This window comes from Pteropus vampyrus, unplaced genomic scaffold, assembly GCF_000151845.1.
Source record: "Pteropus vampyrus isolate Shadow unplaced genomic scaffold, Pvam_2.0 Scaffold152, whole genome shotgun sequence".
Lineage (NCBI taxonomy): Eukaryota > Metazoa > Chordata > Mammalia > Chiroptera > Pteropodidae > Pteropus > Pteropus vampyrus.
The window spans coordinates 5,023,752-5,049,484 of NW_011888933.1; the positions used below are offsets into that span (position 1 = coordinate 5,023,752).

The 25,733-nt window shown below is 38.6% G+C and overlaps 2 protein-coding genes across 8 annotated transcripts in view; one reads left to right on the top strand and one right to left on the bottom strand.

The window, feature by feature from the left end:
* Nucleotides 1–17,324, top strand: part of RAPH1 (Ras association (RalGDS/AF-6) and pleckstrin homology domains 1) — a 50,678-nt gene extending 33,354 nt beyond the window's left edge. The window contains 7 exon segments of the mRNA XM_011369693.2: nucleotides 5–115; nucleotides 4,818–4,916; nucleotides 5,935–6,055; nucleotides 7,040–7,182; nucleotides 9,732–10,074; nucleotides 10,077–10,707; nucleotides 10,709–17,324. Coding sequence (XP_011367995.1) covers nucleotides 5–115; nucleotides 4,818–4,916; nucleotides 5,935–6,055; nucleotides 7,040–7,182; nucleotides 9,732–10,074; nucleotides 10,077–10,707; nucleotides 10,709–11,678 — 2,418 coding nt within the window. The 3' untranslated portion in view covers nucleotides 11,679–17,324.
* The window catches only part of ABI2 (abl interactor 2), a 95,925-nt gene continuing 77,461 nt past the window's right edge, over nucleotides 7,270–25,733 (bottom strand). For 3 of the 7 annotated variants that reach the window (XM_011369695.2, XM_011369694.2, XM_023536244.1), the window contains 2 exons: nucleotides 22,700–22,792; nucleotides 17,905–20,202 (listed from right to left, as the gene is read on the bottom strand). In XM_011369695.2, coding sequence (XP_011367997.1) covers nucleotides 19,997–20,202; nucleotides 22,700–22,792 — 299 coding nt within the window. In that variant the 3' untranslated portion in view covers nucleotides 17,905–19,996. Of the gene's footprint in view, nucleotides 7,338–8,769; nucleotides 8,805–17,904; nucleotides 20,203–22,337; nucleotides 22,793–25,733 lie in introns of those variants that run through there. The other 4 variants (XM_011369697.2, XM_011369698.2, XM_023536246.1 and 1 more) reach the window with 3 other exon arrangements.

The window sequence follows — 25,733 nt, forward strand, 5'->3', positions numbered from 1 at the left end:
TTAGGTCTCTCGCGATCTGGTGTGCTTTCTTCAGCTGGATCATGTCAATGTATATTATGGACAAGACTATCGAAACAAATACAAAGCACCTACAGACTATTGTTTGGTGCTAAAGGTAAATGTGTCTCTCTTTTTAGGAATTTCAATTGATGTTAGACATAGAACGAGTTATTGGACATTTTAGAATAGTTTGGATCTCCATTGAATATACAGTTTTTGCTTTTTTTCTATAGGTTTTTAAAGGAATGGTGAGGATAGTAAGGAAAAGAAGTATGTGCTATACCACAGCTGATCCTGAGCTAAGGAGCCCTTACTAGATTGATGCTTCTAAGAAATGGATACTGGATTATAAACTTCAAGTCATAACATATAAAATATATTAGATTATAAATTTGAGATTTTCACTTAATAGCAGGCTTATTTTAAGAAAACTTAGATCAGAGCCTCATGTGGGAACTTAAGTATTTTGTGTTTTAGGTTTTTTCCTGTACTTACTCGCAGAACCATTAGAGGGCAGTGTGCCCAAGGGCAAAGTGGACCAGCTCTTATCTGTTCCAGAAATAACTTTTGTCTCTCTTCTCCCCCCACCCCCCGAAATGTAGTCCTTATAATCTATGCATGTATTATGACCTGTCTGAGCTATTTTTAGTGAAAATTTTTCCTCCTTTATTCAACTTTTGAGCTTTTCTCCCACCAATTATATGTGTACTTTGATAACTTACATTTTTAGTGAATTTTTAGTGATCTATTGGACTGTTGGAGCATTGATAAAGATGACATTTAAAAATTCAGAGTAATTATGGAGATGGTAAAGTTTTTCTCATTGGCTCCATCTTAGTAACCCCTTGATAACTAATACTAAGTAGCTTGATCCATCAGTTTTCAAAATGAGGTCCATGGTCCCCTTGGAGTCCCTGAGACCCTGTCAAGGGGTTCATGATATCATTCTTCTTCTAATAATGCAAGATGTTATTTGCTTTTTACACTCTCACTCTCTCATAAATGTATTATGGTGTTTTCAAAGAGGTTACATGACGTGATATCTTTGCCTTCTTGGATAGTAGAATGTGTATTTTTGTATATTCTTATATTTTATTTTTGTTTTAATTTTTTATAAGGTAAATATCAATAGACATAATTCATTAAATAAATGTTTTTTGGGGGGTCTTATAACATGAAGAGGTAATTTCAATGGCTCGGGTTGTCAGTGGGAACCCCAATTTTTTCCATTTTTCTTTGTTCCATCTTCTGCATATCAGGTATTCTCAGGTTGACTTACCTCACTGTCACAGATGGCTGCTGCAGTTCTAGGCATCACATGGTGACCCAGAAAATCCATCAGAAGAGGCACTATTCCTCCCTGTATTTGTCTTTTTTAAAAAAAGGAAATATTTTCCAGCAGCTACTAACAACTTTCCCCTTGAGGGTCATTGGCCCGGAGTACATGCACACCCTTAAATTCATCACTGGCAAAGAACTCTTTCGGCTTAAGTTAGTCAGAATTCACACTTTGAGGTGAAGAGTAGACATCTAAACAAAATTGGGCTGTGTCAGAAAAGAGGTGGGGAGAAGATAGCTGTGGGCAAGGCAGTCAACAATGTCTGTTACAGCCAAAATTAATTATGACCACTGACATTTTTATTTTTTAACAGGGGAAAAGATATACAAAGTTATTTTTAAAGTGTACATGAGAACATCACAGGGGGAAAAGGTACCCAAAAAAGTGGTGGGATTTGGAAGCTTAAAACCACTTTTTTTAAATTGAAGTAATATTGGTTAATAACATTATATAAGTTTCAGGTGTATAACATTATAATTCAATATCTGTATACTTTATAGTATTCTTACCACCAAAAGTCTAGGTGCCATCCATCATCATATATTTGACCAGTCTGTTGTCTGTATGAGTTTGTTTTTGTTTTATTTGTTCCTTTGTTGTTTTTTTATAGTCCACATATAAGTGAAATCAGATGGTTTTTATTCTTTTCTGACATTTCATTTAACATAATACCCTCAAGATGTATCTGTGTTGTGCAAATAGCAATATTTCATCTTTTTATGTCTGAGTAATATTCCTGTATGTGTGTCTGTGTACCACAGTCTTCATCCATTCATCTGTTGATAGGCACTTAGGTGGTTTATATATCTTGGCTATTGTAAATTAATGCTGCAGTGAACATAAGAGTACATATATCTTTTCAAATTAGTATTTGCATGTTCTTTGAATAGATAGGAGAGGGATTGCTGGATCGTATGGTACTTCTAAAGTTTTTGAGGAATCTCCATACTGTTTTCCATAGTGGCTGTACCAGTTTATGGTCCCACCAACAGTGCATAAAAGTTTCCTTTTCTCTACATCTTCACCAACACTTGTTATTTCTTACACTATTATTTTAATCCCTTTTGCAGCTATCAAAATTTTTAGGTTAAGCATATTTTTGTCCTAAGGTTTTTGTAGGGCTTTTTTTTTTTTTTTTAAAGTTTAGAAAGATCGAAAGTGTTAGAGTGGGTGGAGTGTTACATAGTTCTGGTTTTTAACTTCTTGCATGTTAGCTGAGGGAATGAATTTTCAAGCTTATATGTGTTTCCAAAGTAATAAATGGGTAGAATGCATTTAGTAGTTTTCTTTTGGCACTTGGACTGTGATTTAAGAGCATCCCTTTTAGTTACAGAGTTTTAGGAATTATCTGTCTCAATCTAATTTTCGACATAAACAAAAATAAACTGATAGCATAATAGTAATCCAGAATTATTGTATTCTTAAATGTTTTTATTTAATTTTCAAAACTTTACCTTTTTTTAGAGAATGCCGTCTTTCCAAATCATTTTAAAAATGAAATAACTTCTTTCTGAATAGCTAGCTATTCATTTGTTTTGGGGGCAGTGTTATTCTATATTCTCTTGAGAGTCTTTAAGAATTTAAATGTTAAGCTTCTGGTTTTTAGCAAAGAATGTCTCCTTCATGCTTTGCTCTTAGCTCATGTATGATTTTAAAAGTGGTGGAATAATATTGTGGGTAAAGAGGAAAGAGGCAGCAAATTTGGAAAATTTCACCACCTATGACATATAATTAAGATCATGGTCCCTGAACGAGATTGCATGGTTTCAACTCTTGGAGAGTAACTTTGAGTGCAGTCTTAACTTTTCTGTGCCTTAATTTCTTCTCAGATCATGGAGATAATAATACGTTACTCCTAGGCTTTTGTGAGAATGGAATGAGCTAATATGTGTGAAATATTTAGCATAATGCCTGATACTAAGTGATCAATAAATGTCACTTCTAGTAAAATAACAATATATTAGCGGAACAGGCAACTTCCTAAGGTATTGGAGCAGATCCTGGATGATCATAATGAAGGCTATAGATGGACTGTCTTTATTATGTGGGAGGTTGCAAAGAAGAATTTTTGAGGTTCTAAAATGAATTTTAAACTAGCAAGTATTCTGTAAATACTCAAGGAATCATTTCATAGTACATTTCAGGGTGTTATTTGGATTCCTAGGTTAGAGAGATGTGGAGAGAAAGATAGAGGATCATTTCTCTTTCATTTTCTCTGCTGTCACATTGATATAAACATTCCCCTCATGTAGAGAACACAAGCACACACACACTTTCAGACAGGACCTGTGCTACATTTGAACACCCATGGATAATGCCCCACTGCTCTCGGGAAATGGATGGAATCAGTCAAGAATGATTTGTATTCATAGACACAGACAATAATACGGTGGTTTTGGATCTGGGATCTGTAAAGCAATATATAGAAAGAATAAGTCTCTCATTGTAGACTACAAAGGTTGATGTTTACAGTGCAGATACATAACTTATTGGTGGCTAGCTATTCTTGCTGCATTGAGAACTTACTCAATTGATTATTTGATTGATCTCATGTGTTTCTACAACAAATGTGATTAGAAGAATTTTAAAGCCTCTTAAAATTGCATGTAAATTTAAATACTTAAGTAAAATATAGCCTTTTTTTTTTTAGTTTTCAGAATAACTAAAAAGAGAAATAGAAATTAATAATCATTATATCCAGAACCAAGTGTGATTTAGGGTTTTTGTTGCCAGAGAACTAGTGGTTATGGCCCAGTGGAGTTAGAATACCTTAAGTCTGTGCCAGCATTTGTATTTTGTAGTCAAGGTCAAATTGGTCACCTCCTATGTGATCCTCAACTGAAAACTACATTGGGTTGTGAAAACTAAATCTGATGAAGCAGTTGGAGAGTTGCTCATGCCCTGGAAGGCATGTGCTGCAGGTAGAAGGGCCTGCAGAGCAGTGCTCTGTCCACAACAGGGACACCACTGCAGCAGGCGCGAGCACCCACTCTCCTCCCAGGTGTTGTGCCCTGTGCTTCGTCTACTCGCCCAGTGTTCTGAGAAGCGCTGGAAGCTTTCCCAAAGACGCTCTCATTTGGAGTCTTCTGAGCTCACAAGTTCATTGGGTTCAAAGTTAAATCAATCAGATGTTATCTTTCCGTTTTATGGTCTTATAGATTAAGAATTCTGATTTTGTTACCCTTCATGGACTTTTTTCTTTGAAATGTAGACAGGGTATTTGGCAATTCCCACGAAAAGGAGGTATTTTTAACTTGGATATCTTGACCTAAAATTTAACAAAAGTTTCTCTCTTATTTTATCAAAGAACTTACAGGCCATTTTATTTGACTTAATGGCCATATAACAGGTACAGATTATTTGGCCATTACTCTGATGGCCTATAACTAACTTGCCAGGACATGTTTAAGTGTCAGTAGAGTTTTTCTTTCTTTAGTTCTCCTGGGGACTTAGTTGGACTTTGTCTTTAATCTTGCAGCACCCACAGATTCAGAAGAAATCTCAGTACATCAAATACCTTTGTTGTGATGATGTGAGGACCCTGCACCAGTGGGTTAATGGTATCCGGATCGCAAAGGTAGGTTTCCTTTTGGTTTGATGACAGAATAATGAAGTGTTTAATGATTGTCGTGACAGTTATTCTGGTGGTTTCATGTTCATGATTTTGTCAGTGTCTAGTTTTCTCAAGCCTAATGTTTTAAATGTCTTTTTTTCTTTGGTGATGGGCATAACTTTTAACAGTTGCTATCTATGGAATAATACTGCTGGTAAAAGCTTATGTAGCATCAAAGTGATTTATTTTGGCTTTGGAGCACACATTACATGATTCTTACCTGGCACAGTTTGCCTAAGCAAAAGAAATTTTTTGAAAGTCAGATTGCTTTGGAGTCGGGGAAGGAATGAATGAGTGGAACACAGGATTTTTTAGGGCAGTGAAAATATTTATACTCTGTGTGATGCTATAATGATAGATAATTTGTCATTAAACATTTGTTCAAACCCATAGAGTGTACAACACCAAGACAGAACCTAAGGTAAACTATGGACTTTGAATATGATATGTTAATGTAGGTTCATAGATTCTAACAGATGTACTACTCTGGTGGAGAATGTTGATAATAGGGGAGGCTGTGTATGTTTAGGGGCTGGGAGTATATGGGAAATCTCTGTTCCTTCCTCTCAATTTTACTGTGAACATGAAACTGCTCTAAAAAAAAACACCCAAGTCTTTAAAAAAATCTAAAGAACATCTTGAAGATGATTATACGTAATACTTGAAGGAATATAGCTATTAAGTGAAAAAATTTATTATAGCTATAAAATCAAAGTTGCTTTAGGAATAACTGAAAAACACCTTTATAATGATAATGAACACAATCAGAATCAAGTGTTAACCTTCTTGTGCCTTTGTAAAAATGAGGAAAAATAAGAGTAAGTTATAATTTACTGGTATTAAAGAATTTTTGAAGTATTATAGATAATTTTTAATACAAACTACAAATCAGTAAACAGAAATGTATCCCCCTTACCTACCTCATCCATCTGTATCATGCCCTCCAAAGTTCAGATGTCATCATTTACTGCCTTCTATTTAGTATGGGAAGCAGCTCTACATGAACTATCAAGAAGCCTTGAAGAGGACAGAGTCGGCTTATGATTGGACTTCCTTATCCAGCTCCAGCATTAAATCCGGATCCAGTTCTTCCAGTATCCCAGGTATTTTGAAATGCCTAAAGCACTGTTTACTACCTATATGATGGTGTGTCTCATTAGACCAGATAGTAGATCTGGTTATGTCAGCATGATTCTTAAAAACCAGAGCTATGACTAATTTCTAAATTATAGTAAATAGGTATATGTGCTTCTTTTTTACTGTTAGAGGGGACAGTATCTTGGGCAATCTACTAATATCCACCTCTCATAGAGTGATTGGATGGGACTTGCTTTAACATTTGAGTCTCCACCAGATGCCAGGCTTTGGGCTAGGTGCCTCCCCATGGTTATCTTACCTGACTTGGAGTCCAGTGAAACAGTCTTCGCAGTTCCCTCACCCTGGATGTCAATCAAATTACACTGTATTCTCAGCCATTCCCAGCTCCCTTGAAGACTTGTTTCCATGCCTTTCCAGAAGCCAGGCTACAGTGCAGCTGCTGCCTTGCGGTGCCAGTACCTTAATCCCTATGAAACACTTCCCACTTGAGGGTAAAATTCTAAGTACTGTTCAGTGCCGAGGAAAAAGATGTAATCATCATGTACAGGTCTGAATTCATAAGTGAGAACTCTCTGGGATGGTCTGGAGCAGGGGTGTGTTAAAAGATTGATTCTCAATGTAATGAAGATACGATTGAAAAAAAATTCCTTCCTCTGTTGATGGTTCGTTAATTCTCTTATTTGCTGGCAGTTCTTCTAAGATAGACTGTCAGGACACCAGTAAAGTTATGTGAACCTTTTATTGTAGTTATCAGTTTTTCATGGTGAACTCTTTTAAAAAGAATCAAGATTTCCTATTAGCCCTGAGATAAGGGAAGTTTTATAGTGGAAAACATGGGCCTTGCTTACGTGAAATGAGTTGAGTAAAAGTAACTTGTTGCTGATCTACGTAGCACTTGGTCTCGTGTAACTAGTTCTGGATATACATATTCATATTGTCAGAATACTACTGACTTATGTAATCTTGTTTTTTGAAAATGTTTTAAACAGAATCTCAGTCAAATCACTCTAATCAGTCTGATAGTGGTGTGTCTGACACCCAGCCAGCAGGACACGCTCGTTCCCAAAGCATCGTGAGCTCCATCTTCTCCGAAGCCTGGAAACGTGGCACTCAGTTGGAAGAGCCCAGCAAGGTAACACACTTGTGTTAATTAACATAAGAAAACCTGTGGTGTTCTGTGGGTTTAGCTTGTTGCTCTTTTATTCCTTTATTAGGAAGCTTTCTTGGCTCTATTTCAGTATTTTCTTTGACTTCTCAAAAATGTATTTGTGAATGGGCTCTTATGACCTAAGATTAAAAACAAAAAACAAAAAACAAACCAGACAGTTTAACTCCTTTTTAGTGGCTCAGATTTTGAAGAAATAACAGTTTGCTCCTTTCCACCTTTAATCAGTTTGGATGGAGCAACAGCCTTTAGTACCAGTACTCTAATTTTGTTCCAGAGAAGCTGTTAATGGTTGATTATTTCCTCGTGCGTTATTAATTTAATTTATTCAGACTCATTCCTTTATCTTTTCTTTTATGCTTTTTGGCATTACTCTGCACATTGATGAATTTTCTCAAATTATAGTATATGTGGAAAGCAAATTCAAGTTAATCCTCTTAAAATTTTGGATCCCTGAGCCTTGCATAGTAGTAGCTCGTTCAGTGATGCTGAAAGATTAGTGTAATTATTGCAAGACTATTTAGAAAAATAGACTCTTTGGTCCAGTTGAAAGACGCCATATCAAATTGCCTCTGAAGTTCTGTGGGCGAGGGTGTGCATTCACCCCTCAGCAGGCTGGAAGGAGCACAGGCTGGCACTGAGGAACCACCAGCACACCTGGCCTGACCATTTTGTTCTTACCCAATAATCATTTTGATTTTTTTGTTCTCTTGGTCTGAATCACTTATGCAAGTATATTCACCAGTGAGAATTAAATGGATACTTTCCCTGAATTTTATTCCTTTATTTTCATATGTAGTTGATTAACTGGCCCTTGGGAGGGTGGAAGAGGTGTTAGTAACCCAATGTCAGAGTCTCGTAGAAATAAATATCTGAGAATCGGTTCTAATGACCTAAATTCTCAAAACACTGACAGTTTGTTTAACTCCATTATCAGAAGCTGAAACTTTAAGGAATAATTCTCTCTCCCTTCTTCTACTTAGTCAGTTTGGATGGAGCAGCCCTGTCTGGTGCCAAAAACTCTATGCATGTAGTAGAGAAGCAGGATTACACAATTCAGACATCTAAAGAAAAGTCTTTACCATACTAAATTTTAATGGTGTTATCCATTACATTTTAAATGAAAGGCCAAGAAAAATAAAAGTCCAAATGCTGTGTGATTAAGCAGGGTAGTCTTCATTGCACCGAGTTTCAGAGAGTGTGAACCCTGCCATGCAGCAGTGATGATGTGTTTGAGTCTTGATCCCTATGTGTTTCTTCTGTTACCTCAGTCTCAGGTGCCAAATGAGGCCAGCACAGCTAAGGTCTACACCCCTGCAGCAGCCAAGACAGGGTCAAGTTAAGGTCAGGGCCTGTTCTTTGGAAACACATTAACCTGGGTGACTCTTGTAACCAAATCTTGCAGACTAATGCTTTTATTTTGATGTGCAATTTTTAAAGAAACATATGAGTGTCCTGATGAGCATCAGAATTCAGCTCTGTAAGGCCTTCTAGTCCACTAACCTCAGCATTCTCCATGCTAACTAGATGTCATTCATAATTGAGAAACAAATGGTTTATCTTGGATCCTCATAGGATGTTCAAAGAACCTAAAAGACGAACAGAAAGTTATCAAACCAAGGGTCCTTCCTTTGCTCTTTTCAGAAGTACTTGAACCACGTTCAGGCATGAGTAGCTCCATGAAATAAATAACCAGATGTGGAAATTTGGGCAATGTCAAGAGGTGCCCAATTGGCTTGTCAGCAGGCTGTGGGCAAACTCTGGCTCCCATTTCTTGATACGTTTCCTTTACTCTAGCCTTCCAAAGTTTCTTCTCATTTTCTTCTGGCTTTTTCTGTATATTATTATGATCTTTTGCTATAATGTTTATGAAGCATTTCTTTATATATTTTCCAGTAAAACAAATGTAAAGAATGCTCCCTCTTTACCTGCATTGCTGGACTTCTGTGCATGTTGGATGCAAGTGTCTCACACAAACATGAGTGTGTGTGTGTGTGTCAAGCTCATTCATTCTTGTGTGACTGTGCACGCCTGATTCTCATAATCTCACGTATCAGCTTACTAGCGTCCTCATTCCTCAGGAGGCCCTCCACCTGCACTCCTAAGCCCAGCCATGGCATCTGCTTCATGTGGGTGCAGTCAGGGACTGAAAGGTGACCTCGAGCCATCCCATCTCCCCTTGCAGAATCTGGGTGGAGTCCAGTACTCAGAGCCTCCACCCCGCCTCCCACTACGGAGGGCTCCCATTCAAAAACTTTTGCAACAGAGAATTGTGCCTCGATTGTTATAGGCAGTCTAGCTATTTGAGAATTGTTGGGTAAACAAATTTTGTCTGTGCCCTCGCTGCCCAGAATCAGGTTGTCACCTTCCTGACATTGCCCATCTTCATGATCACCAACTACTGCGCCTTTCATGCATGTCTCCAAGTCCTTGCTTTTTAGTTTTACCTAGTCAAAGTTCACCTCTAACTTTTGCTGTTGTGTTTTCTCCGCTCTCCCCTTTTCATACTCCTTTAGGTCAGGATGGAGTCTATGAATCGACCCTACACTTCACTTATGCCACTTTTAGCCCCACAACCTAAACTAGTCAACCCCTACACTGCCTCCCAGCCTTCGCCTCCTCTACCTCCCCCGCCCCCACCCCCTCCCCCACCTCCCCCTCCTCTGCCCAGCCAGTCTGCACCTTCTGGGGGTTCAGCAGCCACAATGTTTGTCAAGTACAGCACAATAACCAGGCTGCAGAATGCTTCTCAGCATTCGGGACCCCTGTTTAAGCCTCCACCATCTTCAGTGATGCAGCCTCTGTCCTCAACCTCACAGTCAGTAAAGCCTCAGATCCTGGTGCCCCCCAATGGAGTTGTTCCCCTCCCCCACCCCCACCCCCGACTCCCGGTTCGGCTATGGCTCAGCTAAAACCGGCACCCTGCGCCCAGTCCCTTCCACAGTTCAGCCCCCCACCTCCTCCACTGAAGATTCACCATGTTCAGCATGTTATTCAAGCAGCTCCTCCAACACCCCCACCGCCTCCTGTCCCTGCACCCCTCCCTCCCCAAGCCCCCCCCAAACCTCTAGTGACAATGCCACCAACCAGCACCAAGACTGTGCCACCTGTTGTGACACAAGCTGTGCCACCTACACCCACTCCTCCAGTTCCCCCAGCAAAAAAGCAGCCAGCTTTTCCCGTTTCTCACGTTCCACCCTCTCCTGCTGCTCCTGCGGGTCCAGTGCCCCCACCCACCTTCCCCAAACATCAGAGCTTCTGTGTAAGACCGCCTCCCTCTCCGCTGTCCCCAGTGCCCTCCACAGTGAAGCAGATAGCCAGCCAGTTCCCCCCGCCTCCCACCCCTCCCCCCATGGAGTCGCAGCCCTTAAAGCCAGTCTCAGCCAGTGTAGCCCCACAGTCCCCTCCTGCTGTGAAAGCAAAACCCAAGTGGCAGCCCAGTTCAATCCCTGTCCCTTCTCCAGATTTCCCTCCTCCTCCTCCTGAGAGCAGCCCCAGCCCCAGCCCCAGCCCCGCCGCCACCACCAGTTACACCCACAGCTTCTCCTGCCCCTGACAGAAGTGGATCTCCAGGCAGAAAGACCAGTAAGACGTCCAGCCCTGGGGGGAAGAAGCCTCCCCCAACCCCACAGCGGAACTCCAGCATTAAGTCCAGCACTTGTGCAGAGCACCCTGAGCCTAAGAGACCCTCGGTGGACAGTCTAGTCAGCAGGTTTGCTTCGCCAGCAGAACTTTCAGGGTCTCCCAGCAAGGAGACCCCACCACCGCCTGCAGCACCCCCCAAACCTGGAAAACTAAATCTTTCTGGAGTTAACCTTCCTGGAATTCTCCTGCAGGGTGGTGTGGCAGCAAAAGCACCTGTCATAAGTGGCCGTGGCAAGGACTCAGTAGCAGAATTCCCTTCTCCTCCCTCAGACTCTGACTTTCCACCCCCTCCACCTGAAATCGAGCTGCCTCCACCCCCCATAGAGATCCCAGCGGCGTTCTCGGGAAACACTTCTCCCAAAGTGGCAGTTGTTAATCCTCAGCCACAGTCATGGTCCAAAACGTCAGTGAAGAAGGCCCCTCCACCCACACGGCCCAAACGGAATGACAGCACCCGCCTCACTCAAGCAGAGATTTCTGAGCAGCCAGCCATGGCCACAGTTGCGCCACAAGTGCCCACCTCGCCCAAATCCAGCCTTAGCGTCCAGCCTGGATTCCTGGCTGACCTCAACAGGACACTGCAACGAAAGTCCATCACCCGGCATGGCTCGCTCTCCTCCTCCCGCATGTCCAGAGCAGAACCCACAGCTACCATGGATGACATGGCATTGCCCCCACCGCCCCCTGAACTGCTTTCTGATCAACAGAAAGCTGGTTACGGAGGCAGTCACATATCAGGCTATGCAACGTTGCGGAGAGGACCTCCTCCTGCTCCCCCCAAAAGAGACCAGAACACCAAGCTCTCAAGAGACTGGTAGTTACTGCAGGACTTTATCATCATGGTGTCTGTAATCAGTTCTACAATCAGCTCACCTGATCATCTAGGAAGTCAGGTATTCAGAGCCTCCTGGTATGTTATTCAGGTAGTGTCCCGCTGTGTGTGTGTATATAACTGAGAGTGATTCTATTTATTTCTTTTCTCTCCTAATCTGAAAATGGGTTTTATGTGTTTTGGGTGGATGAGGCACGAAAGGGGATGTGTGTCCTGTCCCTTATGATTTCTATTATCATGTGGATTGGACCAAAAAAAAAAACTTCTGATGACTTATGTAGAAGGTATTTTTTAAGAGTCCATGTATGGCCTATCTGTGCATGTTGTATATTGTCTGTTAAGGAATAGATGTATAATGTGCTGTTTCTCAGTTTGAGAAGACAACCAGAATGTTTGGTGTTATCTGTGGGGCTTCTCTGTTCTTTCCCCCAGTTGGCTGAAGTTAGAACTGCCTGACTGACATTTCATTACTATACATAAAGGGGCACTTTAAATCAGGAAAATCTCTTCACTTCATAGAACGGGTAAATAGTGCAGTATGGGGAAATTTTCGGACACTATCTGTACCTGGTTGTGCACAGAAAGTAAATATGCGGCATAACTAAACCATTCTGGTTGTAATACTGCTGCAATGATCCCACCCGAATCTAGGATGTGCTCTGTCACAGGTAAGCTCTTTGCCTACAGTACATTGATAATTTAGTACTATAATCCTGGATAGTTCTTTTTATACTGCTGGAATCTTTTCATGGGCTGTGTGAAGCTTCATCAAGCTTGGTGATCCTTCTTTGACTTACTGTGAGAATATTCAACACAATACCTTGGAATGCTCAGTCCCAGTATGTCTTTGGGTCACCAGTTATGTGCTTTAGGTAGCTGTTGATATTAGGTATCTGTGGACAGTTGCTATATCAGATATACCCATTCTGTGAACAGTACGGTGCATCATTATGAAAAACAAAATCACCTTCTGAAATGTGTCTTTTCTGTGTATTGCTCTCTAGAAGGATGGGGTGATTAAAAGAGAACAAAACTGGCCCCTGTACAGGTATCATTAATCAGGTCGTATATGAATTGTAATGTGTAATACAAAGAATTCCTTTAACTAAGGGACTACCATAAAGGGAGAGGGGAAAAAATAAGGTTTGTTGATACTGGAGCACACTAGGACCTTTGCCTGTTGTCGCCTGGTTGTGGAGATTGGTCCAGGTGTTCTAATAAAGAAGTGTAGTCCAAGTATAGTAAGTGACATGACATATTATGCATGTTCAACTTGGCATAACATGAAATCATTGCTCTAATAACACACTATAATTCTGTATGCTTCACATTACACTACTGTTTTTTTTCCTGTGAATTTTCCTTGATATCTGAGAGAAATGTGATGATAAATGGTTAGGAATGCAATCTCAGAGCTGCTCTTAAAAGAATAAAACCTAGCCATCCCAGCAATGGTAAATGAGCACATCTTGTAATGAAAGTCTCTGCCTGTTGTAACTAAGGATTGCCAGTGTAAAGTGCAAAAATCTTTGACACTGTCCTGAAAGGAAAAAGTGATTCCAATGCAATGGGGGAAGATAGTAAATAGTCCAAAAAAAAAAAAAAAATTAAAGTTGTACTGTGTACACAAGACACCCATATAACCCATTCTCCAAGAAAGTATTGTGTCATAAAGAGAATTGGTGACACCTCTCCTTTGCCATATCTCCGGGATATTGTCCAATATATTCATGTGGTTATAGAGCAATAAGAATATATATACCATCGTGTATTTTTTTAAAGCCTTGCTCCTTTAAGGTATACTTTTTGGATATTTTCAGTGGTTTACAAAGTTTTCTGTGCTTGATATTGTTATGCTTATGAAGTGACCTTTAACACATCTGCATTATTAATTTCAGCATGCACAGCATTTTGGGTAATGTTTGAGTATAGATTGCCAAGCTCCACTGTGACTCATGAGTGAAGTGATTTCCCATAGTCTCTGCCTGCGGTTTTATATTCTAACAATCATCCTTATTTGTGGGGTAAAGAATTAAGAATATGAAGCCAGTGATACATTTGTCACTATGGTGTTTGTGGTGGGTTTCTTTTACATGAAGGTGGGTAACTTCGATTTCAGTCATGTACCTTCAAATCAACCTTCGTTCATCCATGGTGTGAGCCCTAAAACACAGCTTTTGTTTTTTTCAGTGTGAGTTTTTCTGAGACTTCTTTTTTGTGTCAGTCTTAATGATAGCCATCCTGGACTGATGCTTTTGGTGTATCATTTTCTGAAAGAGCAGACATCTTTTAGATGGGGGTCCCCAACCCCCAGGCCGTAGACCAGTACTGGTCTGTGGCCTCTTAGGAACCAGGCCGCACAGCAGGAGGTGAGCGGCGGGCAAGCAAGCAAAGCTTCCTCTGTATTTGCAGCCGCTTCCCAGCGCCAGCATCACCACCTCAGCTCAGCAGGCATTAGATTCTCATTGGAGCACCAGTCCCTGGTGCCAAAAAGGTTGGGGACCGCTGCTTTAGAGGTGGGACAGAGGAGGAACTGTCATTTTTATCCCAATCCAGTGGCCTGTCTGACAATAGGTTGTTTCTCTCTACATTTCTCCAAAATGGAGAAGGCTATTATTAATCAACTTTTCCTTTGTTATGTGTGAAACAACTGAATCAAAAAAAAAAAAAAAAAAAACCACACAAATACTTTACATTATACTTCTAGTGATTTACTGCCTGGTGGGTTTTTTTAAAAATGGATTTTTGGGATATAGTTTTGTGGGGGTTTTTTTTGTTTTTTTTTTGTTTTTTTTTTGCGACTATGTTTTTGTAACTGCTCCTTTTCTCTGATGTGTTTATGGTAAACACCTACTGCCAGATGACACTAGCACTGTGCCTTCTTTCACTGCCTTCTGCTCAGCAGCTCTAACCCAACATAGCTTCTTCAGGTCGGAGAAGAAAATCTGGACAGTTGATTTGGCTGTACTAAAAAACAGCATGGACGACCTCAGCCTGCTATTGAGGGCAGTGCAGATGGGGGCCCTATTAGAGCTAGTGACCTGTTTACTTGTGGCACCCTTAATTTAACTTCTACCACAATTTCAAAATTGAATCACCTTGTACTTAAAGTTTTGGCACTGACTCTGAAGGTCAGCAACAACTTACATCAGGTTCATAGGTACTACTATAAATGTTAGACTATTCTCTATTGAAATTTTATCAGCTTGGCTTTTACTACTCAAATATATTTTCTTTCCTTACTGTAATTCACTTGGGAAAAGTAACTCTTCCTAAGGTTTTTACAGATACCCATTTAACTGTAAATTGGATTTTTTTTTTTTAATTTCTGAGACTTTAAAATGAGAAAGATTGCTCTTTAAAGTTATAGGAAATGATTTTTATCAGGAAATTTCAGAGTAATATAGACATGGTGTTTTACAGTCCTCTAAAATCAAGGTGCTCCTGGCCACTGAGATGGCACATTCTGTTAAGGGCTGTGAACTATCTTGGAAGTCCCCTCTCTATGTAAATTCACTTGCCACTTAAAACAGTGCTAAGTTTATCAAGAAAGTTAATCTAAACAAAACTGGGGGATCATGAATAATAATTTCAGTATACTGACAATTCTGAGATTAAGATTAATAGGAGCAGTGCATCTATTTAGAGTTTCAAGAGGTGCTATTTTGGGAGACTATAGCTGCTAATAAGCATGGGTCAAGGATGTATTTATAAATTAGCCTGAAAAAAATTCAGGGAATGATGTGGATTATGATTTGACTATAATGCCACCAACAGAACCTTTTGTCAGCTTTTCCTCAGTTAAAAGCAATTTTATGTTACAAACATAAGTGAATTTAAACAGGTAAAAAGTATTTTCCTAATTTTATGTTATTACCAAACTTTTTCATACATCTTCAGGGCTAAAATTATAACTGATATAATCTCACAGATTTTGTTCAAGTTTAGACCAGTTAAACCTGTATGACTAGGTAAACCTTTGTGACTACTCACAAAGTTGAGATTTGATCTACAGAGAGATGCAAGTAGAACAAAATTAAAAGTATCCCACTCTCTTAAGATTTATTTTCCTTTAAAAGGTCAGTAGAACATTTATTTCTACACCTTTACCAACCTATCCCTCAAGCTAAACACATACTCCGTTGCTGTGCCCTTGGAAGGTCTATATGTAAAAGAAATCTGAAATTTAGCTGTAGAATAAACTTGCTAAATAAAAATAAGCAAAACAAGATACTTGATAAACACTTGAAGGAAAAAAATCTCCAACTGATTTGCTTTTTTGCAGTAATGAACTATTTAGAAGAGAAAACAACAGTATTTGCTATAATCCCCAGTGCCTTGAATTCTTTTGGAATAGCATAAAAAAAAAAAAAATCCAACAAGCAAACTTTGAGGTGCTAATGAAAGAGAGGGAAGGTATTTCTAGTTTATACAGAAATAGAAAAAATGACTATCATCTCACCAGAGATGGTTTCCTCTACCTAAACGGGGACTGGCTGCTTTCTACCAAAGACATGGAGAGAAGTGAGTTGCGTCAGGGTGACAGTGAATACTACATATTTAAGAGATGGCAGATTTCAGAAGTATGTTGATCATAGATGGCAGTTAACACGAAACTCATAACTGTTGATGCCTCAACCTCTTTTTAAGTAGAACATGCTTGAAACAAAGGAAAAAATCTTGCATTTTGGGAACTGTCCATTGTTTGTTAAATTTACTGTAACCTAATACCAAAAGCTGCCATTTTCCATGATTCCCGCCCCTGTATTTTTTCTCTATTGTAAATAATCTTAGAAAATAAGCATTAACTGGAATGTTTCAAATGATTTTGCTTAATTTTATTATCGGCCATTAGTGAACTCCTTTTATAGAAATGTACATTTAAAATATTAGCTTGTGCTTACTGTTGTAAAAAGATTGTTTACTGTTTAAAGGAAAATTACACATTATATTTAACTGGGATTGTTCCTTCTCTTCCCATGTCTTTAAAAAATTGAGTCAAGGCTCACACTGACATCTAGCCTGTGGGAGCTTTGCTATAAATAAGTAAATAGATACAGTGTAGGAATATACTTTTTTAAAGCATGACAAAGAAGGCAAAAGGAACTGCATTATAAAGTACCTGATAGAGGATATTATTCAAACAATTATGCACAGCTTGGTAAAGATGAAGTTACAATTTTTCTTTCAGCTTTGTTGCTGTTATTCTGCTTAAATGTACGCTCCCATTTCATTATGTGCCTTGCTTCCCGATTGTGCAAACCTATATATATAGATAGATATATATAGATATATATGAGAGAAATATATTCAGTACTACTGACGATGTTTTTGTTCTACTGCTGGATTAAGTTATTTTCCAAGTTACTCTTGCCAGTTACTGTCAGTGAACTATTGTAATGGCTTAGGACATTAGTCATACAGTCAGTGTAAATTTTTCAGTTATGTTTTCACTATGTCAGCTTACCCAATCCTTAATAAAAAGAATACATAGATTTCATTTAAACATGAGGGTCTTTACTTGACTGTTTGTGAATCGGCACCATTAAGAATCTGATTTTGCTGTTTATGTTGGGGTACCCAGAAATAAGCTGTGCAATAAAAACTAAGTGCGATGGTAAATAAACTACAATTTGATGTATTCATTGGTTGACCTTTAAGTAAAGACTATACCAACAAACTAGGGAGCTTTGGTTATTAAATACATTGGCAATTAAGAAGTGATGATAACTGTTTACAAAGATGTTTTTCTTTACACAAAGTACAACTAGGTATAAACTAGTACAGGAGATCCTTTTTCTTCAAAGCTTTTGGTATCACAGTTGTGTTGGACTGACTGCTACATCAAAGTATGTATAAATGTGTATTCTATTTACAAATCACTGTCATTTACCTAAACTAGGGTAAAAAAATAGAAGCTCTTTTTATATTCAAATAATTATATGTGGGGGGAAGTGATCAGAAAACTTCAGGTTCACTTACAGCAAAAATAAGGATAGAAAATAATTATTTAGAACAGGTGTCTTGAAGAAGAAAAACTTCATTGAAGAAAAAAATCAGGTGAAAATTGTTTTAGGGCTCAACATTTTAAATATTTGAAGTTTTTAAGACTTAATAAAAAGGAGCGCCCTGACTTAAGGACTCTCTCCAACATGCTTAAGCTTACTTTAGAAAAAAGTTATTTGCATAAAAATATTCACAAGACACTTAAATAAACTTTGTGGGATTTTATTTAGGTCAAGTTCTTTTAGTACACAGCAACAATTCCAAATACAATTTTAAAATTAAAAAGTGAATGCTCCCCCCTCATATGGAGGTGGTTAATAGCACACAGAAACATCACTGGCAACAGACTGCTCCCTCAAGTTTTCCTGCACTGTTCTTTCTAAACTTAGAACACCAATCTTACCCCTCCGGGAGCTAAAAGTACAACTGGCCAGATCACAAACTGTTTACGTTCTTTTTTGTAAACCATTTTCTTAAGAAAAAAGATGCATGGACACAAAATATGATAAAAACTGCTTTTCCATAGAATTCTGAAGTTCCAAAAGACATTTCCATTTTAATGTGAAAATAAGCTTTTTGTTTTTTTTTTTACAAAAAAATCTCAAGATTTAGCAAGGATCATTTATACACAGGCCCTGTCGTTTCATTTGTCAATTTTCTTTAAAAGAATTGTGAGATTCTCAAATAGGAACAAAAGTGAGCATACAGAAAACTTTAGATAATAAGCTTAATGCCTCTGTTTAACACAGAAATGTTTTATGAGGCTCTCTCAAATAAGGCTGTTTGCTATGCTCCAGCCAGTCTGAAATATTTTTGCTATATACACCTAATGGAAAAGATAATTTTTGCTGAGTGTAGTTTTTGAAGGGTTAAAATGAAGATCTTCGCTAAATAATGTTGTACTTAATACACTCCTTTAAACAAGTTTGAATACTCTGATGGTATTTATCAAGACAGCATATCTTTTCAAGTATCTGCCTGAAGACACCAAGTAGAACTCCTTTTAAGGAAACATACAGCACAATTAAGACCCTTATAGAAAGAGTACCAGAACAGCACTGAGTCAGCAACTTGACTGGTGTTAACTCGCTGTTATCTGAAATGAACCTCATCAGTTAATGAGACAACTAAAATCTCATCTAGCTCTAAAATTCTGTGACTAAGTAAATCATGTGAGAGAAATCATCACCTTATTGCCAATCAGGAGTTCCTGGCCAAAGAAGTTCGGAAGTGATTCAGATCCCCATTCTTTTCAAAGAGTTAGCAATCACCTGCCAACTCCTTCATTAAACTCTTTTCAAAAGGAAAGGTGGCCTTGCTCTCCACAGAGGAGAAAAAGTAAAACTAACAGTTCCTAATGCAGAAAGGTCATCTGCTAAAAGAAAATGAACACAGAAGGATAAAGGAAACTACCACCATTTTGATGCCTCTCAAACAAAAATCTTAAGTAATCATCTTTAATCAACATAAGACTGTTAAGGGGCACAGCTACATTACAGACATCACTGTAAAAGATGCACAAAACATTCTCTCTGGCTGGGTAATAAGCAGGAGGAGGGAAGGAGGAATGACATGTTTCACCTAGAGACGTGGGAACACAGCCGAAGCAGCAGGCCCTTGCCAACCCTACGGTGCCCCTGGCAGAGATAGGAAGTAGCCAAAAGATGGAAAATAAGGAATTAGACATCTAAAAAGATTCATATTTATTTCAAACAGGCTGAATCAGGTGTAGATTTTGACACATTAACACTTTTTGCTTTGAATTTACTGCCTTGGCCATAAGGCCAACAAGTTGACAACTATTTTCATTCACGTCCCCATGGCCTTTCAAACAGTAAAACCAAAAAATGATTTTTTAAGTCACTTAAAAAAAAAAAAAAAAGATAAAAAGAGTGAGTACCAAGTCAAGAAACATTTCAGGAAGAAAAATCCCCTCCCATGAATTCTCTCTGTCCTGATAATGTTTGCTTACTGGTCAGCAGATTTTAGATTTGGATCATCTTTGCCACAATATTGCGTAGCATGTAAAATTTCTACATTCACTCGGAATTCCTACTGCCAACCATCTAGTCTCAAAGTTCATAAAAAAAAAAAAATGGGGGAAACTTACGTTAAACAAGAAATACTATTCTCACAGACTATAATAGCATGCAATCTATGAAATATTACATACATTAAAAGTCTCCAATTACTGTAGGCCTGGCCCATCATCATTACATAGTATCCTTCCAAGACAATATACAGAATTCAAAACTACAAAAATTTAAAATATGCAGAAAATCCACCAACAGGTATTGTTTAAAAAAAAAAAAAATCACTCACATTAGTACTAAATGATATAGAAAAAATCGGTTGACTCTTGGATCCCCCGCTGGTCTTCAGTATGAAGGACTTCACCAGTGTCCTCTGCACTCCCCAGTCCAGCAGGGGTCCGACAGGCAAGCCGGTCACCACCAACTCTCGTTGCACAGTTGTCTTCTCTGCTATAGTGTGAGCTGTGGGAACTATGTTGGATTTCAAAATACCTTCTGCCTTATTAAATCCACCTAGCTTTCTCAGCCAAAAGCTATTTAATAAGCTGGAACATCTAATTTCAAAAGTTTTCCTAGTTAAAAACCAACACTATGAAGAATTTAACCTATACAAGTGTGGTCTAGGTTGGGTCCATAATGAAGCTGAAGGCTCAGAGGACACTCAGGGCCATTACTTTGAAGGAAAACAGAATAAAGGATGTCAAGCTGACCTAACAAAGCATGAAGTGGAATGTGGACCTGAGGCAAGCTAATGAAAGTTAAATTCAAAGTTTTATTAGAGACAGCTAAAAGCAAAATAGCTGTCTTGGACTATGTGGGGAGAAAACCCTGCAACATTAAAAAAAAAAAAAAAGTCTTGATAAGGGAACTCTACATCTGGGTCTCAGTTAAATGGTGATGAAGTTTTGTGCTCAGATAACAAATTCACAAGTGGAATATTAACTTCTGCCTACACAACCTGAATTTCCTCACACTATTATGCATGTTCATTTTTCAAATTCCTCTATGTACTATCTCATGTTCAAGGCCTACATGTGAAATAGTTGACTCTTGAACAATATGGGAGTTAGGGACACTGACCCCCATGCAATTGAAAATCCACCTATATAGGTTTTGACTCCCCAAAACCCTGCTGATATCAAAAATCCTCAGATGCTGAAATCCCTTATATGAAATTGTGTAAAACAATGCATACAGTTGGTACATCACATCTGGATTCCCGATTGCGGACTTAAGATACTATTTTTGACCTGTAGTTGGTTGAAACCGCAAATGCAAAACCTGGGGATATGGAGGGCCAACTATATATCTTTTGAAAAAATTCCGCATGTAAGTCAAACTGTGCAGTTCAAATCTGTGTTGTGTAAGGATCAACTGTATTTGCAACTATTGCCTCTCCCCTTTGACCCAGCACAGGGAAGTTACCTGCCGAAGCTCTCCTCTGGCCAAGTCACTGGGACTGGGAAGAACCCATGACAGCTTTGGACCTGATCATGAGCTAGTCCATCAGCACAGTATTCTATCTGCTGAGCAGCAAGCCCTCTTGGATTTTTTCAATATTTATTATACTGATTACAGAAGTGATGATTAAAGCCATCTGCCTTACAAACTCCACTGAATTTGAAGCTATTATTGGGCAGATAAAAAATATGGTGTTTCTCTCAAAGTTATCTCAATTTTTATGTTACTGAACAAGTACTTGGTTTTATCCCACTATTCTTAGTCTGAGATATAAAGTTCAAATTCTTAGCAAGAGCAGTTATTTCAGAGGCCAACCACAAAATCAAGAGATATTTACCTTTTCTAGAGTTAAGTGAGTAAACAGCTCAGCAGCAGCTAACACTGGCCATTTAATAACATTCCAGAAGCACAGTAGCAAGCCTTTTATTCCCAGTGACTATCAACAAACTTGAAAAATAACTGCTATTTTCCAAAAAAGTTTTTTTCTAAATAGTGAAGTAAATAGTTGGTCTGACTTCCAAGATCCTACTCCTCAAAACAGTGCCTAAGGCAAGGGTTCAGGATGCCTACTGAGCAGAATGTTTCTACAGTACAGTCTCTTCAGAACCTTTGCACCTAGCTTCACACACTCACTTCAGCATATGAACCAGGCTACCGCACACATACGACTGGGTGTACTGGCCATCAGTGGCAATGCAGTCTCATGCAGCAGCAGCACATTTAAATCAAACTGGCAATTGTCAACCACCCTCGATGTTTGGAGACTCATTTCAATCACCCTCATAATCTACAAACTGAGAAACATAAAGGGATGCAAGTCAGTTTAGTATTAATTCTGGTGCACCCAAGTGCTGAGAGAATGCAGAATTTACAGTGATAAAGAGGAAATGAGCCATCTGAACAACTATAAAAATGGTTAAGTATGGTATTTAAATAATGGTTCCCTCCTCCTCACACAAGTGGAAGACAGTGTGGGGCTAGGGTACTCAGTAGGCCATAAGGCTAACCCTTTAGCACAGGCACTGAAGAACATCCAATGCCACAGATTCTACAGGAGGAGAAATCCCATGGGTGTACAGTATTCCTGAGAAAGATCCCAGATTTTGTTCTGAATCAGTCTTAACCTGATTTGTTTTACATAGTTATGCTGTTATACCGGTGACAATTTCAGAAATGGTCACTTTATTTCAATCCAGACAGCTCAGCATAGTACAAATGATGGCAGAAAGATCCATTTGCACACTCAGCTTGCTTGCTTGTTTGTTTTAATACTGGGGGATAAACTGAAAAAAACGTAAGTAGTTTTTATCATTTGTATCCTTCATTTGTATCCTTCATTCGTTTCACTGGAGGGGAATCCCAGGGCCTTTTGATAATCTGGGAAAACCTGACTATTCTTGTGAGGGAAACAGCCCTGCTGAGCTTTACTCAGAATAATGCATGATAGACTCAACGTAATTCCCAGGAAAGAGCCCAGTCACTCCATTCATAACTCCCTCATACCAACCATCGTCGTTCTTCTTGATGACATAAATAATGGCTCCTTCCTGAAAGGACAGCTCATCTTCTTTGTCTTTTGTATAATCATAAATTGCCACAACTAGAGGGGGAAAAAAATAGGATGTGAAAGAGAATAACATTCTTAAAAAGACAGAACCAAATAAATGAATATCCATCCTTTTCCAACTTCTGCAGTACTTTAAAAACACAGTGACTTTCTAAATAAACCAAAAAAAAATTTTTCCCCCAAATACCCAGTCCTATACAATGGAATCCTATCTTCTTGGGGAGATTAGGTTCGAAACAGTAGAAATGACAAAAAAATCAAAGTACCTTTCAACGGCCTATGGGGAAATATCTCATTGACAAGAGAACAATCCCAGAATCAGAAAAGATGACAATTTCTTCAGATGAGCTTGTGCTGAAGCACCATGTTGTGTAAAAACACATATCTTTTAAGCATTAGAATTATATTAGTGCAGTGAGCTATGAGAGGCAAGTGAGATAAAGGAATAGCAGATTTATGCCTTCCTCACTTTCTGGAGCCCATGTCTATTCACTGAATAGATACTGGTTGAATTCCCACAAGTTATACATGTGAATGATGGGAGTTCACTATATATAGTCTTTCAAAATACATGGTGCATATGGCACCAATTTAACATATTCACAGTAACAGACTAAAAGTGTTAAGAAAACCAAGATACCTGTAAGCTCTCCTGTGATTTTCATTGCTTAAATAACTCGGTAGGTAGGGCCTTTCAACAATATCTGTGGGATAATCTGTGGTTCCTAAGTATTACATCTACCTCAACAGTTCAGATAAATTAGGATACCCTATAACTTGTTCAAATACAAGTGAAAATTCATCTTTTTAATAAAAAGATCCTCTGTACTTTTTTGTATCACTCAGAATTCACTCATTAACAATCTCCACTCATTCTGAGAAGCATATAACTTTGTCAGTTTCTCATGCAACTGTAATCCTCATAAGTAAGAAACTACAACAGCAATTTTTGAAATAGTGCAACTTGCCCTAGTAAAGGTGTGTTTCTGGCTTGTTTAATAAAGTTAAATGGCTTTCTTAAACTCGAATATTCGCCATTATAGTGATCTATTAAGGATGTCAGAAAACACTTTAGAGGGGCCTAGGAAGAGTTTAGTGCATATTTCTCAAAATACAACCAAACCCCTAAACAAATATTAAATGACATACAAGTTTAACTATAAATAGAAAACGAGATATGTATTTACTATTTCTAGTCGACTTAATATTTTTAGCTTTTTCTTAGTTAATAACATTCTCGATGCTTACAGAAATGTAAACCTATTGCAAAGTAATTCAGAAGAGGACATTCCCTGTTAATTCTGCCTCCTAATCGCTCAATCCAACACTTCTCTATCATAATCACTGCCCCCGTCAGTGCAGCAGTCTTTAAACTGGGGGTACCGGAAGATTTTCTAAGCTGTGTGAGTGCCAGATAATCTTTGGGAGACTCTAGAGTCTCAACTTTTATAAATACTATTCCAAAAACTAATCTGCTTGAGATAATACCTTTGGTCAGGCATCAGTCATAAAAAGTTCTCCTTTCCTGTTTATCATTCTCTCACTTAACAAAAGTACAGTGGTGCACTGTCTTAAAATACAAAGCACTTCTGAGTGTCAAAGGAGCAATTCAAAAGACTGATGTCGTACTAAAGAGAACTACTCCACTGAGTAACCCAACCTGTTTGCAAGTTAGGTGGCTCCATTCCTTTGCTTCTAACAAAAATTAAGACTTTAGACAGGTAACTCTGAAGGAGTTAAAAGATTTGAGTGACAGTGCCACATGGAAAATACTTCCATTGCATCTTATTATTGGAAACAAGGTTTTTGGCACCATTACTTTAGGTGAGACCCCATCTCTTCCTTAGAAAGGTATCCTACCTGGTCTCCCAACCCGTTTTCCCATGTAATGTACTCTACACTATTATCAGGTAACTTTAAAAAAAAAGTTTAGCTATAAGTACATGGGGACTTAACCTGCTTAAAAATCTGCCACAACTTTCCCTCTACCAAGGAAAAACAAAAAAAACAAAAAAACCAAACACCTCAGCATGGTATTCAAGGCCTTCCATCACTAATTACAACTTACCTCCCCACTCTCCACTCATACTCCGGCCACTCTCCCTACAACCTACCCATGTCCTCTTGCACATGGCACTACTCGCCATGCCCCAAACAGGCATGCCCTTTCACTCAGAGAACTCCCTCTGCCTGGATGGCCCTTCCTCACTCTCTTCTCTGCCTATGAAACTCCCCCTCATCATTCAAGGCCCTTCACAAATGCCATGTCCTCCAAGAAGCTTTCTAGAATCCCCAGACAGAATTAATGGAACTGTTCATTTTTTTGACAATCATTAATGGAACATCCATGCTGATTTTTAGAGATACAGAGAGGAACAAGACGAGAAACTGTCATAGTCTTGTGGAGACAGAAATGTTATCTGATAAATTATCATACATTGTTGATATTTCCTACCAGGAAGTTATGTCACTGAGCTAGAAGAACATAAGAACTGATGGCTTGATAGAAGGATATAAAATTGGAACTAATAACTCAAAGTTTTCCAGGAAAAATTTAATGCTAGTAAACTGAATAGCCAGACTCAATCTCAGGTCTGCCAGAGCTCAAGCTTAAGACAGTGGTTAAGAATGGGGGCTCTGGAATTATATCACCTAGTTCAAATCCCGGCTCTACTACTTATTAGTTTATAGAACATACTTAACTTTCCTAAGCTTCATTTTACTCAACTGTATAATGGGAACTATAACAGTGCTAATACCTCAAAGCACTGTTATATTAAAAGAGGCAATGTACATACAAGCCCAGAGCCGTGATATGGTAAACATTCTATATAAATGTTAGCTTCTTTTATTATCATTAATAACTATTACAATATAATATCTTTTCTGTCACACTAACATTTTGATATATTCCCTAACATTATAAATTATTTTGGAACCTCATTTCCTAGTTTGCAAGATGGAGAAACTAACT